The sequence below is a fragment of the Solanum stenotomum genome, chromosome 10 (assembly GCF_019186545.1).
Source record: "Solanum stenotomum isolate F172 chromosome 10, ASM1918654v1, whole genome shotgun sequence".
Classification (NCBI taxonomy): domain Eukaryota; kingdom Viridiplantae; phylum Streptophyta; class Magnoliopsida; order Solanales; family Solanaceae; genus Solanum; species Solanum stenotomum.
This window is the reverse complement of record NC_064291.1, coordinates 39,235,287-39,254,976: the sequence shown is the minus strand read 5'-3', so window position 1 is coordinate 39,254,976 and position 19,690 is coordinate 39,235,287. Positions and strand designations below refer to the sequence as shown.

Sequence of the window (19,690 nt, the reverse complement as noted above, 5' to 3'; positions counted from 1 at the left end):
TTCTTCATGAGTCTGTAACATCTCGCCATTTGAAAGAACTAGGAAGAGTTAAAAATTGGAAATAGTCATTTTAGGAAAGAATGGAAAAATCTAGAAATTTGGTTAAGTTATATTAAGTATGGTTTTTGGTCAACTTCAAACGACCATAACTCCTATCTTAGGATGAATTAGGTGTGCTTTCAGATTCCGTAGGAAAGATCATTGAATTATCTTTCCAATGCCGCCAGGTTTGCATGATTCCAAGTTTGTATGAGTGAGATATGCCCATTGGAAGTTGGGTTGTTTGGATAAGAAAAGTCTAATCCGGATTTTGAAAGGGTAGTTTGGCCTTTTCCTTGCTCAATTGTTTTATTTCGTTTTTGGTAATTAAGTTAGCGTCTAATTAGTATTAGATCAGTTTACGGTTTTACCAAAATACGCTAGGGCTTGGAGAAAAGAGAAAAGATGATAAAGGAGAAGAAAAGTTCATAGTTCGTCGAATTCTTGGAGAATTTTCTGTGGATTTCGCCAAGGGTTGATCCCTACGAGGTATGTGAGGCTTTCATAACGTTGGGTTCGTTCACCCACGTGCCAAATATGTTTATTTCAACGTGAATTCGTCCTAAAAGAGTTTGAAAGTTGATGTTCTTCATATGTATTCTTGAATTTGATGTCGTTCTTGAATTGGGCTGAGATTGAGAAGTTTCTTACGTCAAATTATTGAGTTAGTTGGAGTTAGGTTCTTAGGCACATTTTTGGGTATCTGTAGCAAAAAAGATTTTGGGAAAAAGAACAGAGTTTGGGCGAATTAGGGCTGGAAAACGAAGAAGGAAATTAGTCGGGCAAATCTAGGGACTGGCTCAGCGTCGCGGATCTGCTCCCCAGATTTGGGAAAAATTATTTTGCGTAACGGAGCGGTCACGGACCGTTCTTCCTCAAAAAGTATTTTTGCGACCAAAAATTTAAATACATCTCTGCGTCACGGACCTACTCTCAAACAGTGATATTTTTTTAATCTTTTCCCATGTTTAGCTATCTAAAAACACTCTTAAACATCATGAGATCTTTCCTATCACAAATCACAGTCCTTGAATCCATAATTCAATTCAAGGAAAGTTAAGAGTCAAGTTTAGATGTTAAGAAGTAAGTCAAGAGAAGTTCATTAATGTTTTTCAAAAGTCTTTCACAAACATTTTAACTTTGTTCTAAGACTTAAGTTTTAAGTTAAGCAAAGAGTAAAGAGTTGAGTTCATTTCTCCAAAAGTTATAAGGGAACTAAGTATTCCCAAGAGTTTAAAATGTTTTCACATTTAAACAAGAAAGGTAAACACTGATTTCCAAGAGAGCTTTCAAGCTAAGTTTTGAGTAATTATCTCAAACCAATGAAAGAAGTTTTGTTTTAAAAACATATGAGCTAAGTATATTTAGAGAGTAGCATTGGGCACCGATTTGGGGATGCAAGTTCATAGTAACTCAAGTCTCCATAAACCATGTAGCCATCATGGATAGTAAAAGATTATACTTTTTAGATGACTTCTTAAGTTGCTTTTTAGCATAGACTAGTGGATCCACTTAGTTATGGTGTTCTATATGACGACAAAGTATAGGACAGTTCTGACAGTGTGGGTAAGGCGTTGTATCACCACTTAGGCTCATAGTGGTGGTTGTCAGTTAGAGAAACTCCCACAGAAACTATATTACTTTGATATATGAGTAAAGTTGAGTTTGTTATTGCATATCTTTAACAAATTGAGTTGTTATTTACTGTTCTAAATGCATTGTTTAAATTGCACTATTATTGTTGTTTTACACTACATTTTGAGTNGAATCCATAATTCAATTCAAGGAAAGTTAAGAGTCAAGTTTAGAAGTTAAGAAGTAAGTCAAGAGAAGTTCATTAATGTTTTTCAAAAGTCTTTCACAAACATTTTAACTTTGTTCTAAGACTTAAGTTTTAAGTTAAGCAAAGAGTAAAGAGTTGAGTTCATTTCTCCAAAAGTTATAAGGGAACTAAGTATTCCCAAGAGTTTAAAATGTTTTCACATTTAAACAAGAAAGGTAAACACTAATTTCCAAGAGAGCTTTCAAGCTAAGTTTTGAGTAATTATCTCAAACCAATGAAAGAAGTTTTGTTTTAAAAACATATGAGCTAAGTATATTTAGAGAGTAGCATTGGGCACCGATTTGGGGATGCAAGTTAATAGTAACTCAAGTCTCCATAAACCATGTAGCCATCATGGATAGTAAAAGATCATACTTTTTAGATGACTTCTTAAGTTGCTTTTTAGCATAGACTAGTGGATCCACTTAGTTATGGTGTTCTATATGACGACAAAGTATAGGACAGTTCTGACAGTGTGGGCAAGGCGTTGTATCACCACTTAGGCTCATAGTGGTGGTTGTCAGTTAGAGAAACTCCCACAGAAACTATATTACTTTGATATATGAGTAAAGTTGAGTTTGTTATTGCATATCTTTAACAAATTGAGTTGTTATTTACTGTTCTAAATGCATTGTTTAAATTGCACTATTATTGTTGTTTTACACTACATTTTGAGTTGAGTTATTCATTAGATAAGTAAAGCCAAGGTAAGTGTTCCTTTCAGATCCTTTTCAAGCTTAAGTTGTGTTTAGCATTCCAACTCGCATACTTGTACATTTAATGTACTGATATCAGTTGGCTTGCATCGTCTTATGATGCAGACGCATGTAACCAGGATTAGCATCAAGCGCCTCGTTGATCAGGTTGAGCACTTAGAGTCAATTGGTGAGCCTCCTTGCTTTTCGGAGGGTCTTTTTCATAATTGTTTAGCTTTCTGTTGTTAGGATGATCGGGGATCATGTCCCGACATCCCTCTTTGTTTTAGAGGCTTCATAGACAATTAGTAGCTAGTTGTCTTTACATTATTATTTCGTATATTAATACTTGAGTTGCCATTTTGGCCAAGTTGAATGTTTGACCTTTAAACATTCTTATTTATTTTATTAAACAGTTGAGTAAAGTGCATTTGATCATTGTAATAATGCTTAGAGTCTTCCGCTGAGTAAGTAAGTCAGGCCAATGGTTCGGTTGGGGCCAACCATGGTTCTCGAGTGCCAGCCACGTTCGGGGTGTAGGCTCGGGGCTTGACAGAGTCTTTCTTTGAGACCGGTGAAAATGTCTCTTTATAATCAATGCCTCTTTTTTTTTCTTTTTTTCTTTTTTGAGTGTATCCCTTGGCAACAAGTCTGGCTTTATATCGTTCAATATTACCATTAGAATCACGTTTGGTCTTGAAGACCCATCTACACCCGATTCTTTTATAACTTTCTAGTAATTGAACAAGATCCCAGACTTTGTTATATTCCATGAATTTTAACTCTTCATTCATGGCATAAATCCATTTATCAGACTCAGTGCTTTCTATGGCCTGTGAAAATAAAATCGGATCTTTATTAATTCCAATGTCAAAATCTGACTCTTGCAAATAAATCACATAATCATCTGAAATGACCGATTTTCTTAATGGCACTATTTGTGGTTCATTTACGTCAAATACTTGTGAGTTAGTTCCTTCTTGAAGTGTTTCACCCAAATGTTGTTCAACATTGTTAAAGTGTTCTTCAACAAGAGTAACAACATTTGTGATTGGTGCGGAAGTAGATACATTCATGGGAAATGAAATATTTACCCTTACCTCATTAATTTTCATACTTTGTTGTTCAACACTCTCACTAACTTCACCATTCTCAAGGAATTTTGCAAATGGACTTGGACGTTGTTCTGATTCGTTATACTTTCCATAATATTCACCACCTCTATCTGACCTAATGATTTTCCCTTTCCTATCTAATTGTCTTTCAACCTCATTAACGTACACTTTGAGAGCGTCCGCTGCTTGAGATTTTTCTTTCAATAAATAGATAAATTCATAACGTGAAAAGTCACCAATAAAGGTGATAAAATATTTTTCTCCACCTAAAGATGGAACATCAAAGGGTCCGCAAATATCAGTGTATATAATTTCAAGAAGCTGAGTGTTCCTTGTGGCACCTTTCTTGGTATATGCTTGGTTTGCTTTCCTTTAATGCAATCCAAATATATATCAAGATTAATAAAATTCACATTCGGAAGAATCTCATTCTTTACTAACCTTTATAATTTTTCTTTGGATACATGACCCAAACGTTTATGCCACAAATAAGCAGAACTTTCATTTAGTGAACTACGTCTAATTTTTATCGAGTTTCAATCTATATAAACCATCAATAGGAACATCAAAACCATAAAAAATAGTATTCTTATATAAATTGAAACAACCATGTCCAAACTTAAAATCAAATCCAGAAACATCAAGTCTTAAAAGAGAAATCAAATTCCTAGAAACTGAAGGAACATAAAGAGTTTGTAATAGATCAAGGTGATATCCAGTCTCCAAGATCAAACGATAAGTCCCTATGCCTTCAATTTTAGCTTCATGCACCCATGAACAAGAAACTCTTATTTGTATTCGTAGTTTGGATCGTAGTGAATCCCTGCAACATAGTGGATACATGATTAGTTGCACCAGAATCAAGCCACCAAGTATTATTAGGATTTTCTACTAAATTTGATTCAAAACATACAAAGGCACTAAATGTACCTTTCTTTTCAAACCAAGCTTTACATTTCAAGCAATCTTTCTGATAGTGTCCTTTTTTACAGAAACGACACACATCTTGAGTTCCTTATGAGCATCTTGTGGAACTTTAGTAGGTGGTTTCTTTTTCTTAAACTTGTTGGCTTTCACTTTAAGTCATTTACCAGCTCTTTGACCCATGAGGTTAATGGAATGACCTCCTTGTTTCTTAAGTCTTGACTCCTCTTGAGTAAGCATACCGGACAATTCACTAACATTCCACTTATCTTTAATAATGTTATAGTTAATTTGGAATGGTTCATACTCAAGAGGCAACAAGTTTGGAATAAACTGAACCAAGAAGGTGTCATCCACTTTCTTCCCCAAGGTCGAAAGTCTTGTTGCAATGTTAGTCATCTCGATGATATGATTTTGCATATTGCGCGACCCATCAAACTTCATGGTCGTGAGTTCAACCATTAGTGTACCAGTGAGAGACTTATCAGCAGAACAAAAATGTTCTTCCACAAACTTCAGGTATTCCTTGGCACTTTTTGTTTGTGGAATAGTGCTCTTAATGTTGTTAGCAACAGTCATTTGTATAAACATAAGGCTCTGTTAGAGCGCTCCCATAATTTATGAAAAGACTTCTCATCATCACTGCTCTTATCAGTAATGGCAGTAGGTTTGTCATTCAGCAGAGCCAAGTCAAGATCTATCACACCTAAGTGGAACTAGACTTGTTCATGTCATTCAGAGAAGTTCAATCCATTGAACACAGTAACAGACGAAGCATGCGAATGAAGAGGAATAACTGCAAAATAGATATACATGCTCACAAATAAAAAAATAATGTGAATTCAGTAAAACGATAAAAATATATTGGAATTCTCCTTTGGGTAGATACTACGATACACTATCATAATTTAAATGTCATTTTTATCTTTAATAGGTAATTGAATAATTTTTATCAAACATATACGACATCTTTGGATATACAATATATGTTTGACTAAAATATTAATTTATCTCATAATTTTCACTATTCGTAGAATGATAGATTCACCCTTGGGTAAATTCTTAAGTTCAAGCAATAGTGAAAGTCAATTTATCTATTTATTTTTCAATATATAGGCATTTAATTAACCTTCATAGATAAATGACTATTTTATGAGTGCATATTTCTCTTAACCATACTAGTTTGGCCACTTTGGTGACTAACAAGCTATATGAATACAAATGCATATATAATCTCATAAAATTTGTGCATGTGAATAATTTTAAACATTTTAGTTTGGCCACTTTGGTGACTAACAAACTATAAAAACATAATACATGCATTAAGTGATCATAAATATTATATGTGTAGACGCTAACTTCTCTAGTTTGGCCACTTTGGTGTCTAACAAACTATATAAATACAAATGCATACATAATATCATAAAATTTTGTGCATATGAATAATTTTATACATTTTAGTTTGGCCACTTTGGTGACTAACAAACTATAGAAACATATTACATGCATCAGGTTGAAAAACCAGACTCAATTTCTTTTGGAATACTGAATATGCCAATAAATAATGAATTGTACTAATCCCCGTATGTCAAGTGATCATAAATAATATATGTGTAGACGTTAATTTCTCTAGTTTGACCACTTTGGTGACTAACAAACTATATTGCACTAAATACACACATATTATTTATTATTTAATATAGCAATCACTTTAATTTATTACACAATTTAAAGTAAAACATAAGTTACGTGCACAAATTGTTCAAAACAAGAAGAAATAATTGGGAGGAAATTCTTCAGAAGAATAGTGCACTCATGCACGTGACTTTTTTTGACCAATTTTCAATTATAAATTAATTTAATTAAGGGCTAAAAGATCACATAGACTTTTGTCTTAAACCAAAATTCTCCACGTACAAAAGCTTGAGAGACGGTAATGTTGACATTGTCGTGTCAATTTTTTAATTTCGTTACATGATAATTATTTTCAAATATATGTAAGATTATCCGTTCAAATAATCCAGGTTCTAATGTCACATATAAGATTAAATACTTTAATACATATCAGGATCTTGAACACGATAATCTTACATAGAGATCGTTAGGGGCACATACCTGATGCGGAAGACATCATCACAGAGAAAAGCGGAAGCGTTAGTCGTAATTGGTTTCTACCTCCTTGCCCTAACCGTCAGCGATAGAATTATTGTAGAGAATATGTGATAACCCTAATGGGTGGAGGGAGGACCAATTTATAGAGGTTATGACTTAATCTGGTACGTCCATCAAGTAGCCAATACACGGACGAGATTTATTCCTTATTAAATATTATTTATGATATTACTTGGGTTACAAGTAAACTTGAGCTATAAGTAAGAAATAATTAATAATAATTCTTACATATTAGTCATAGCCATATGAATGGATTACAATGCAATTCATTTTAGCTCAATCAATTTGCACTCCGTCAAAATACAATTCTTTTACCACCACTATCCACAAGTAAACATTTATCAGTGTCCCTTTGTTTAACAATAAGTAGCCACACAACTAAGGTCAGTAAGTTTTTTTTTCTTACAACATTGGACAAGTTAAAATTGTTAAAGAATGTGTGTCTAGAAGCAAACACAATGTATTTAAAGGTAACTTGGATAAGATATCTAATTATTAAAACTTTTGATACATTAAATATTTAACTCCTATGCTGGTGTGTTTTATGAAAGTTGCTCTTTCTTTTTATACTCTCTTCTTTTATTACAACTTTAGACAACCTAAAATTGTTAACAAAGTCTTGGAGATAATCACAATTTATGCAGCTAGAGTTAGCTACTATTTGTTGCTAACACTGCAACACGATGAGCTTTAATTAGCGGCAATAGATATATACATTAATAAAGAGTTCTAAAGATTTTACCGGCATTAGTTAATTGTTATTGAATCTAATGTCACTATTTACAAAGGGTGGTAATTGCCACTAAAAATACATATTTAGCGACAATTAAGTTATTATTAACTAATTGTCACTAAAGATCAGTTTTAGTGTAGTGTAAGAAAATTATATACTCAATTTGAATATAGTATCATAAGTCATAACATTCAATAATTAAAACATGAGCAATGAAAAATATGTCATTTTGTTACCTAAATTTATCTTATGACAAGAACTTTGATAAATCTTCTAGACACTTTCTTAAACAAGTTCAAGATTGTTTAATTGTAAAGTCAATTCTTGGAACACAACTAGAACTTCTTGAAATCTTTGACATTGTATGATACTTGATTTTCTCCTTATTTTCATGACTTCTCCTTGCAATGTTTCTCATAGCCATTGTGAAAGATAGCTTTGGGTTGAGTCTTGTTGAACTATTAAATTCTTGACAAAACTTTGTATGTGAATTCACAGCTTCTTCAATTGATCCTCTTTTTATAAGTCCTTCTTTTACAGCCTCAGAACAAATACCACACACCCATTTTCCTGAATAAGAATCTTTAATTGTTTTTATGTAATCTTGAGTGCAATCCTCTCTAAGGCCACAACATTCACATTCTGCTTGTGTAACTTCATCAATTGGGCAAATATTGGCCAAGTCTGTGCCAATTTTGTTAATTTCAACTGATACATCTGATACCACCTTCCTTAATACTTGTCCACTCTAAATAAGAAAGCAAGAATTTCAATTCATTAGTTTACATGGCAAAAAAAAACTAGGTTTAAACCAAGAAACAAACATGTTATAAATAATAAATACTTTTTGAACTAATATATTCTACTTATTACTTAACAAACACTACTAAAAATTACTATTTTTCCACTACAACTTTTTAACCAAATATGGAAAAATTAGGAAGCTTTTCACTATTTCAATGAGAATTGGTCTTCCACCATGTTATTTTCCAGTGAACTGGGTCGGTGGGAAATGAGGAGAAAATCATTTTCTATAGCACAAATTTCTCACTGATTACAATGGGGAAAATCTTTATTTCTAGTAGTGAAACACCAAAAAATAAATTTAAAAAACCACATATTTTCCAAAAAAGCAAACAAACATTTTCATTCAAACCAAACACACCCATAATTCAGCAATAATTTCTCGAGAATATGTGAATAAATTACGTGTAGTGATACATCAAATGGTTTTAAACTATACATATAGTGACTAATGAGTGAACATCAAAATATATAAAAAAAAAACATGTGACTCTAAATTGATCTAAACACTAAAGAAACATAATATGTGTATGTTGTCTAAATATGTGTGTGTGTATGAATGAAACTAAAACTCTAGATATATATATATATATATATATATATATATATATAACTATATATTACCATGATAGGCAAGTTTGTTCTTCCAGAGTAATGAAAATACTACAATTTTCCGATATGTAAAGAAAGAAGGATTTTTTGCTTATCAATCACCTCTCAAATGCTATATATATAGGTTTCACTGACTTGAAGATGATAAATTAGGGACCCAAAAAAGTAAATGAATCTTAGAAAAAGAACAAGTTAACATATGAGTTGATAGGTACTTGTCAATGGATTTTAGAAACTTTCTTGTTCATCAGTGGATAGGTACTTCCTAATTAATTTTGGAAACTATATTTCTCATGCTAAGGGTGACTATCTTTACAGATAAGAAAAAGAAAAAGATAACATTTTAAAATATTAGTCGTTGTTTTAATTTGTTTGTCTTACTTTCCTTTTTTATCAATTTCAAAAAAATGTATGTTCCCTAATTTGACAACTCTTTAATTTCAACATTTAGATGACATGTTTAAGACCACAAGAATAAAGACATTTTGGTATGTTAACGGAGGGCTTTCCCTCCTTTCCGCTCGACTCTTTGGTCTTAAGAATACTGTTTTAAGAATGAGTCATTACCCTTCTCCGACCTTGACTGCTCAACCTGAGAGCAAACAGTTAATGTGTTCCACTTATTGAATAGGGTCTATGGTCGGTCTGTGACCTCTGGATGCTGAAGGCATCCTCGGGGTGATCTCGTAGTTTCTATGGGGTGGAGAATGGAGATGATGGGTTGGCCTGTGGATTTTCCTTCCTTTTCTTTTGCCGCATTTCCCTTTGTTCATTTTTACTTGCCACATTTAACATCAAGAAAAGACAAAAAAAAAATCATGTTTTGCCCATTTTCCAAGACCTGATACTAAACATCGATTAATTGGGGTAGTATGGTAAAATAGACATGTTAATTATTGTTTTTTTAATTGGTGTGTCAATTCCAAATATGACAAGTAAAAATGAATGGAGAGGGTACATATCTTAAATTAGTTTAGAATTATAAGATTTAAAAGTTTTTCTACATTTTTAAACTCAGTGTCAAGTCAAATTAAAACAAACAAATTGAAAATATGAAAGTAGTACTTCCTTTTTAAAACAAAATCTTTAAGTTCACTTGCAATGCATTAATGAGATATTTGTTCCACTAGGCCTTTTGTGTTGCAAGTTGCAACAGATAGTTGCTATATATTTCCATAGCATGCCAAAAAAAGGTAGTGGAGTTAGCATGTGACTTACCAGAAATTTGAGACTAAAAATCAGTTAATTAGTTTATCAAATTTATGGAATTTATGAAATTGGATAGACTCGTGAGAGAGTTGATTGAACATGTCATTGTATAATTAATTCATGAAAGTGTGCATGAATGTCTGCATTTTGGGTGAAGGGATTAACATGAATATCATGTGAATTCTTGTATCAAAAGCATAGCCTAGCCAACGTAGCTAAGAATCTAGCTAACAAAGATAGCTGTTGAATTATCAGCCTTGCAACAATAAGATCTACCACTAGAAACAAATATCTCTTACCAATTGAAATTACTTTGAATTTACGTGGCATTGTTTGACTGAATCTTGAATATAAGAAAAAATAATTTTTAGAATTGGTGATTTAAAATAAATTTTAGATATTTGTATGGCTATGAATTAGAAGTATTTGTTGCGGCCAAATGCACACACAGAAGTACACTATCGTCAAGTAATAAAATGACTAAAAGTTGGATGTTGAACCCACATTGACTTGTGATTAACTGTCAATTCTATTAAATCAATGAGCTAGCATTTTGGGTTGAGTTAAGTCCAAGTATTGCATGTTTACACGGTATGAGAGTCAGGTTCATCCTTGTTTGGGCTCTCAATCCACGCTCCAATTGGGCTTCTGAGCGTGAAGGGGAGTGTTAGAGTGGATTAAAATCCTACAATGATTGAAAAATAGAGTGACGATTTGCTTATATGGAGTTGGACAATCCCCTTTATGAGTTAGTTTTGGTTTTTTTTTTTTTTTGACAGAAACCATTCCCAAATCCCAAGGTAGGATCGTGAAGATTAAGAGGGTAGAGAAGAAATTGTTGGAAACAATTTTGTGTAGGTATTGCAAGGGTGGCGGTTGTAATCTATTTGATAATTGGGCTCGAATTTTAATGAGAGAGATTGAAAAAACTATTATGCAAAGTAGTAGGTCGTGATTTTTGACTTCCTTGGTCAAAATAAATTTCACATTTAATTTTTTTGTAATGATTTAATTTCCGCATTTTGTATATAACATAGCTTAAAATACAACCAAATTAACAATGTCGATGTAGACTATAAATCGTAAGAAATTTGAGTAGACATACCTATAATCAAAATAAGAAATTTAATCGGTCCCATAACTTGGAATTGACTAATCAAATCTTTATTACATTGCACATATTTTATTTTATATACTAGATGGCCTAAAGGTATTGGGTTGTAATTTTCTCTTCCATCAATTCATATATATATTACAATTTCAAAAAACTAACCTAATTAGACAAGCATCCCGACCATAGCTAGTGAAATGAATCCCACTTTACTTTAAAATAATTACATAATCCCCTCGTCCCCTCCCCCTCTCTTACTTAATTCCCTCTTTCTGCTCAGTGGTGATGGCATATAAAGGCAATTGATATACATAATTTGATACCAAATACATATCTATCCACGAATACACAAAAAATTTGACACCGGATACATTGACGAAATTGATATCGGATACATTGGATGAAATTTATTTTGGATACACAGATACATGAAATTGATACTGAATACACATATACATGAAATTGATATCTGATACATCGTACATGAGTTGTGAAATACATATACAGAGAAGTAGAGGGACAAAAAAGGGGAGGGGCGAGCAAAAGAGGATACAAGTGAGCGATATAGAGGAAAGAGGCGAGAGGCGAGATACATTCGCTAGGTATGATGTATCTAGAACTAAATACAGCATATCTAAAGGTGACTCGAACAAGATATATAATTATTGAGATTATCGATAAGTTGAGTAATTAGCGCCTATACTGAGTTGCTTCTTTTTTTTAGTTAATGATGACTTTGTAACTTGAGTCACCCCAATCTACTTAACAATTGAGCTGAAATAGTGATGGGCCGATCCATGGAAACTGAGGTAGAGATTAGCCTGGATTTTATGAGCCATCACCAACTTCCAACAGTGAAAAGTCATAGTACAAATAATTATAATTGTGTAACACCCCAGAAAATTTTCGAACTGAGACTCGAACCATCCTTCGTTGTGAGTAGCATTTTACAGAGGAAATTAAAATTTCTTTAGTGTTAGGGTCACTAGATGTAGCACCTTGAGTTCCAAGAAGAACTAAAGAGAGTTCATTCAAGTCATTCCTAAGTTCCTTTAAGCTTTGGGTCAAATTAAAATGACCATAACTTTCAGTACATGAGGCTTTATGTGAGACATAAGATATTAAATTAGAGGTCTTTCAATTATCTTTCAAACGCCACTGAGTTTGCTAAGTTTCGATTTCGAATGAGTGAGATATGCCCTTTTTAAGTCAGGTTGTCCAAATAAAGAAAGTTACCCAAAAATAGTAAGGGGTATTTTGGTCTTTTCCTTTCCCAATCATATTTAATTCGTTTTTAGTAATGTTTTAAGGGTCTAATCTTATTGGGTTCAGTTTTATAATCCTAATACACGCCTAGGGTTTTAGCTGAGAGTTCAAGAAGAGAAAAAAAGAGAAAAGAGGAAAGGATTTTCATCAAAGTTCTTGAGTTCTCTTGCGGATTTTCTCCATGGGTTTGATCCCTAAGAGGTATGCAAGCTTCCATAGTGTTAGGTTTGTTCACCTGCATTCCAATCATGTTATTTTCAGCGCAAATTTCATTCTTGAAGTTGAAAGATTAGAGTTCTTGATGAGTTCTTGATAGGTGTTCTTGAAGTTCATTCTAAATCTTGTTATGTTGAGATTTTGATGATTTCTTGAGATGTAAGTGAGTGTTTTGAGGGCTGTATTGAGTAGATTAGAGCGTACTAATGTTAAGTAATTGAATCCAAGTGATTGGGGAAGAAACCGTTCGATTCTAGGCGAATTAGGGTGAGAAAACGAGTAAATAAATTCATCGGATTTTCTGGGTTGAAGCATGGCGCGTCACGCCAGTCAGAGCACCCCAAACCCTCTTCTGTAGTTTAGGGGATGGCGCCCCGTGCCACTCAGTGCGCCTGGGTCGTCTGCCCCATCCAGTTTGTCGTTGGTTGCTTCGTTTGAGTTCGTTTAAAGTGCACATTCACTCCCTTTCGATTCTAACTACTCTAAGCTACTTCTAAACACCTAGAAACCATTCATAACATGAATCATAACCTTGAATTCATAATTCAAATTCAAGGTAGAGTTAAGAGTTAAGTTTTGAGATTTCATTCGAACATTCTAAGAAAGTCCCTTTGAACCCTTTTGAAGAGTCTTCTACAACTTCTAGTAACTTGTTTCAAGACTCAAGCAAGTGAGTATGACATGAGTCTACTTTGCCAGCATGATATCTTTCATATCATGGACCATAACTCTTGAATTCATAATTCACATTCAAGAGAGAGTTACGAGTAAAGTTCAAGGAAACATTTGAGTTCAATTGTGAATCCTTTGAGATCCATCATCGATTTGAGTTAAGTTTTAAGTAAGTAAGTATAAGAATGAGAAGAGTCGGTTACATAAGTTCCTTATTGATTTTTTGACCCTTGAATCGAGTCGTTCATGTCCATAACTTCCGCATGAACTTTATAAGTCGAACAGTCTTGAGATGAGAAGTATCTTTGAGTCCTTGAGTTAAGTAGTTCATGTGCATAATTCCGCATGAACCCTTTGAGTTGAGCATTCTTGAAATTAGTAGTATCATTGAAGTTCTTGAGTTCCAAGTATTGAGTTCTATCTATGGTTATTGAAAACCTTGCATTGAGTCGTTCACGTCCATAATTCGTTATGAACCATATTTTAAAAAGTCTTTTACAAACATTTTAATTTTGTTTTAAGACTTAAGCTTAGAGTTGAGTAAAGAGTAAGAGTAAAGTTCTTTTCTTCAAAGATTATATGGAAACTAAGTATTTTCAAGAGTTAAAATGTTTTCACATTTGAACAAGAAAGGGAACACCGATTTCCAAGAGAGCTTTTAAGCTAAGTTTTGAGTAATTATCTCAAACCAAAGAAAGAGTTTTGTTTTAAAAAAAATGAGTTGAGTATATTTTGGGAGTAGTATTGAGCACCGATATGGGGACGCGAGTTCATAATAACTCAAGTCTTAATAAACCATTTAGCCATCATGGGTAGAAAGAGGATCATACTTTTTAGATGATTCCTTAGTGCTTTTTAGCATAGACTAGTGGATCCACTTAGTTATGGCGTTCTATATGACGGTAAAGTATAGGACAGTTCTGGAAGCGTGGGCAAGACGTTGTATCATCACTTAGGCTCATAGTGATGGTTGTCGGTTAGAGAAACTCCCACAGAGTTATATTGTATTTTTATATACACATTGAGTATTATTGTATTTTTCAATACATTGAGTTGCTATCTACAATCTTACAACTTTCCATATATATTGCATCTTTTACTATTGTTTTACCTTGAGTATCATGAGTTGAGTCTTTCGAGTTTAGTATCATTTACTTTTTAGTTATATCAGTTGTTAGGATGACGTGAGTCTTGTCCCGACTTCCATCTTTGTCAGTTAGAGGCTTCATAGATAGATAGTAGAGTTTTAGAATGTATGTTCATTTATTTTATTAAATGTTTTAAAGACTTAAGTTACCTATTTTATGGTGATTTGGATAATTTATTTTTATTCAGAGTTTTTCATTTGAGTTAAAGCTTTGTATTTGAATTTCATGAATTTTATTCAGTTTTTAAGCTTTGTATGCTTGAGTTAGTCTTCCGCTTGTAGTCAATCAGGACGAGGGTTCGTTTGGGGACCAGCAATGGTTCTCAAGTGCCGATCACGTCCAGGGTGTAGCTCAGGTCGTGACAATTTGCTAGCTTAATATCTAGGGAAAATTGTATGAAATAACAAACTATTAATTCAAATTAAATTATATAGCCATAGTTTATTTTAATTGTAATTCACAGCAAACATCCCCTTTTTTTGGCATCTGATTCGGTATACAATTAGCCATTTTCGATATACAATTAGTCATTTTATACATTTCGGTATAAAATGTATAAAATGTGTTTGTGTTGTATAAAGCGAGAGAAAAATGTATATACAAATACAAATACATATATTTTCGTCGTATACACTTATAATCATACAAATACAGATCTTATTTACAAATTACAATGTATAAATGAATTTATACAAAACTGAACAATTTGTATAAAATTGGATGTTTGGAACGAATTATACAAATCAAAAGCTTCATAACAAACATAAAATTTGTTATGGAGCGCAATTATGCAAACTATAGCTATAAAATACAAATATGATTTTTATGTTTGTTATATGTGAAAGTTGCTCTAATATCTATTATTATGTGTCAAAAAATATATTTTATACATAGTATACAATATACAAAAATAAATATACATTTATTCGCTATTATTTTAGAGAGCGATTGTTTAGGTCAATTTCTATTTTTTAAAGTTTGGAATTGTAAAAATGGAGAAGAAAACAACAAGAGAATATTTTTTTTAAAATAAAAAATGTTGTCTATCATATTTAAAGAAATTATGTTATTTGAATAACGGTTTCTCTTCTTCTGCCTTTTTTAAAAAACCTTCGTTTGCTTTTATTATTGTTCCACTTCCATTTTTTAAAATTTAGTAAGTTAGATGAACACTTATTTGTAGAAGATTTCTATTATATAAAGGATTAAGTGTTTGATTTTAAAAGTATATACAAAAAAAGTAATATATTCATGTAGGAAATAATTTACTCTAATTAATATGTATTTTCCCCTCAGTTTAAATTTGATCGTGATAGAACGATTTTATTTAATGTAAACACATATTCGATACAAAATAATAAAACTAGTGACGAAATTTATGTCTAATATTAAATAGTTCATAACTAATATGATTTTTTTGATAATTCCTTACGAACTCATTTGCCTCGCACTTTTCCATGCCAATTCAAAGACCAGCAATAGATTGAAACATTTGTCTCTCATGCTTTTACAAGCCAATAAGTAGAAGAAAGATTTAAGTTGCATATTGTCTCAACTTTTTTATACTATTGTAATATATTATATATGTCAAATTCAAAATTTCATCCACCATTTTTCATGGACACCCATTCATTTAGTAATCATCTAAGATGAGAAGAAAGGGGAAATTCATTTAAACATTACAAGAAGATCACTCTAGCTATAACATTAGTCACGTATAACAAGAAGCACTCTCATTGGAGTAGAAGACTTATCTTGTTTAGATCAACAGCAACAATAAATTTAGTGAAATTTCACGAGATGAATAGAGTGTATGCAGATATTATCAATTATATTTGAGATATAGCAAACAAAACAGTAGACTAGGTAACAAATATCATCAATTATGAACAAATCCTAAAGAAGTTATATGCACTGACGATATAATAAACAACTAATATGACCATGCATGTATCGAATAGTGATAATAATATCAGTAAGCGAACGTTCTCCTCAATCAACAATTTTAAGATAATTAATATCTTTTGTAATGGCAGGAGTACAACTTGAACTCCTAGCAATCCCACCTTTGTTTTGAGTATCTCTAGGACTAAGAGACTTAGCTCTACTCTTTTTCAATATTTCCCTCATAGCCTCAGCTTGATAAAGCACAGGATATTTCCCTCATAGCCTCAGCTTGGGTTGGGTCATGATAGTTATTGATGTAAAGACTTATGCGGGATCCACAAGTCTCATCATAGGATCCCTTTGAATTAAAATTCAGTCCAACAAAAATATTGTTTGGTTACTTTATTTAACCTAATTTATGGATTAGTTAGATCTCATACAAGGTCTTATTTTATCTCTAGAAAAGGGAGGGATAACTAATTCAAGGTTTAACAATCCTTGGATAAGACCCCTAAATGACTAAACTATCCCCAAATCTTTTTTCCTAATATTTTTTTTTGTAATTTAATGCTCTTGTTTTATTTATATGAGAATATTTTAAATTCTTCAAATTCGTTCCATGTAATTTGATGATTTAACAAATTAATATTTTTTTCTCCATGTTAGATTTGTTGTATTGGGTTGATATTTTCGGGTTTTTAAAAATGTGGTTCGTCAATTGACCACTTGGACTATTTTTTTAATAAAATAAGCTTCATGTAATTGAACAATTTAAGTAGTCTTAAATCTATGTTAAGTTTAAGGTATATTTGACCAACAAAAGTTAGAAATATATCGTGCTATCAAGGATCTCTATAGTAGCATATCACACCTCAAAATTAATAATATTTTTTTTAATATATTTTCGTATTTAACTTGACAAATTAAATGAAATATAAAATCTCATAATAACTCAAGGGTATAGTAGGAAAGAAATTTTTTCTAGAATTTTAAACCAAACATAAGATTAAATGGAAAACAATGAACCAAACACTTGATAAAAACTAATCCTTGCATTACTAAACCCTGCATTACTAATCCATGCATTACTAATCCATACATTAGTAATCCCTGCATTATGCATCTGTGTACCAAACGACCCCGTAATGTTCAGTATTTGTAGTTATTTTTATTTTTTTATAGTTCTATTAAAATTCAAGGTATTTCAATATTGTTTATTACTAAATATTTATTCAACTCTTAAATATTTTATCAATATTACGGATATTGAGACAAAACAAGTAACATATATTATTTAAAAATTATATAAAAGGTATTATAAATCATAATAATTAACAATTTAAAATATTAAAAAATCATATAATTGACTCTCAAAATTTATTTGTGCCACATATATTGGGATAAAAAAAGTAATATAGATGATTTGAAAATAACTTAAAAAGTATTGCAACACAATTATTAACAACTTAATTTTTTTTAAAAATATAGAATATTTGGCAGACTCTCTAAATTTCATATGTACCGTATAAATTGAGATTTCATATGTACCACATAAATTGAGAAAATATATAGAATATATGACCGACTCTCCAAATTTCATTTGTACCACATAATTTGATAATTTATATGTATCACATAAGTTGAAACATATAAAGTAACATATATTGGGTCCGTACTGGTACGGACTCATATATCTAGTAAAATAATAAAACTCGTGACGAAATTTATTTCTAATTAAATAGTTCATAACTAATATGTGTTTTTTTTTTTTTTGATAATTCCTTGCGAACTCATTTGCCTCGCACTTTTCCATGCCAATTCAAAGACCAGCAATAGATTGAAACATTTTCTTTCATGCTTTTACAAGCCAATAAATAGAGAAAGATTTAAGTTGCATATTGTCTCAACTCTTTTATACTATTGTAATATATTATTATATATGTCAAATTCAAAATTTCATAATTAGGCCGTGAGGACATCTACCATTTTTCGTGGACACCCATTCATTTAGTAATCATTTAAGATGAGAAGAAAGGGGAAATTCATTTAAACATTACAAGAAGATTACTCTAGCTATAACAATAGTCACGTATAACAAGAAACACTCTCATTGGAGTAGAAGACTTATCTTGTTTAGATCAACAGCAACAATAAATTTAGTGAAATTTCACGAAATGAATAGAATGTATGCAGATATTATCAATTATATTTGAGATATAGCAAATAAAACAGTAGAATAGGTAATAAAATATCATCAATTATAATTTGTTCTACTAAAATAAATGAGCATAACATGAAATTAAATATATAGACCATTAAGATTAAGTTAAGAACTTCATATAAAGAAGTAAATACAAGAATCCTAGGGGTTAGGATAATTATTACCACACTCTAGCAAGAAAAAAAACAGTTATTTATATAATATGAAGCATCAACTCCCTAACTTAGTTGATCTACATTATAAACAATCCTAAATAAGTTATACTCACTGACGATATAATAAATAACTAATATGACAATGCATGTATCGAATAGTGATAATAGTATCAGCAAACGAACGTTCTCCTCAATCAACAATTTTAAGAGTATTAATATCTTTAGTGATAGCGGGAATACAACTTGAACTCCTAGCAATCCCACCTTTCTTTTGAGTATCTCTAGGACTAAGAGACTTAGCTCTACTCTTTTTCAATATTTCTCTCATAGCTTCAGCTTGATAAAGCACAGGATATGCCCTACCAAGTCTATTAAATTTAGAACATGCATTCATATGCTCATTTAAAGCTTCTTCTAACTTCTTACCTCCATTCTTCTCCATCTCTTCCTTCACAGCCTCAGAACACAAACCACAAATCAACTTCCCTGAATATTTCTCCTTAACTCTCTTAACATATTCAAGTGTGCATTCTTCAGACATACCACAACACTCACACTTTGCATCTTCAACTTCAGAAATAGGTGGAAGCACATTCTTCTCAATATTATTATGATCAGATACTACTAATGCTACTTCTTTGCTAAGTTCAAATGAGATATCAGATATTGTTCTTTGGAGACCATTGTCTATGGCAAGTTTTTGAGGCTTTTTGTTAGTTTCTTCTCTATTATGTCCCATGATGAGATTATAATCAAGATTAGTGTTTGGTTTTGTAAGAGATGGAAAAAGGGTTTTCTTGGAGATTGAGTAGTATATAGAAAAATTGTATGTTAAGCTTCTAATTTATACTTGAAGGAAACATATATGGGAAGTGTATGTGGACAAATA

At 31.7% G+C, this 19,690-nt stretch overlaps 1 protein-coding gene across 2 annotated transcripts; it reads right to left on the bottom strand.

Moving 5' to 3' along the window:
• Window positions 1-16,426: 16,426 nt before the first annotated feature.
• On the bottom strand, window positions 16,427-19,662 carry LOC125842517 (uncharacterized). Of its 2 annotated transcripts, XM_049521818.1 has the most exons (2): window positions 19,066-19,662; window positions 16,427-16,604 (listed from the first exon to the last, which is right to left on the bottom strand). In XM_049521818.1, exons 1-2 carry the CDS (start codon window positions 19,538-19,540, stop codon window positions 16,531-16,533), a joined length of 549 nt encoding a protein of 182 aa, XP_049377775.1. In that variant the 5' UTR covers window positions 19,541-19,662; the 3' UTR covers window positions 16,427-16,530. The 2 variants fall into 2 exon arrangements, with proteins under 2 accessions (XP_049377775.1, XP_049377774.1); XM_049521817.1 differs by lacking the exon at window positions 16,427-16,604 and having other exon boundaries at window positions 18,744-19,661.
• Window positions 19,663-19,690: the final 28 nt, after the last annotated feature.

Bases quoted from the DNA above. Each gene is read 5' to 3' on its own strand.
- LOC125842517 (XM_049521818.1), bottom strand. From the start codon at position 19,540: ATGGGACATAATAGAGAAGAAACTAACAAAAAGCCTCAAAAACTTGCC. The intron at 16,605-19,065 runs GTGGGATTGCTA...CTCAAAACAAAG, and splicing joins TAGAGATACTCAAAAGAAAG to GTGGGATTGCTAGGAGTTCA.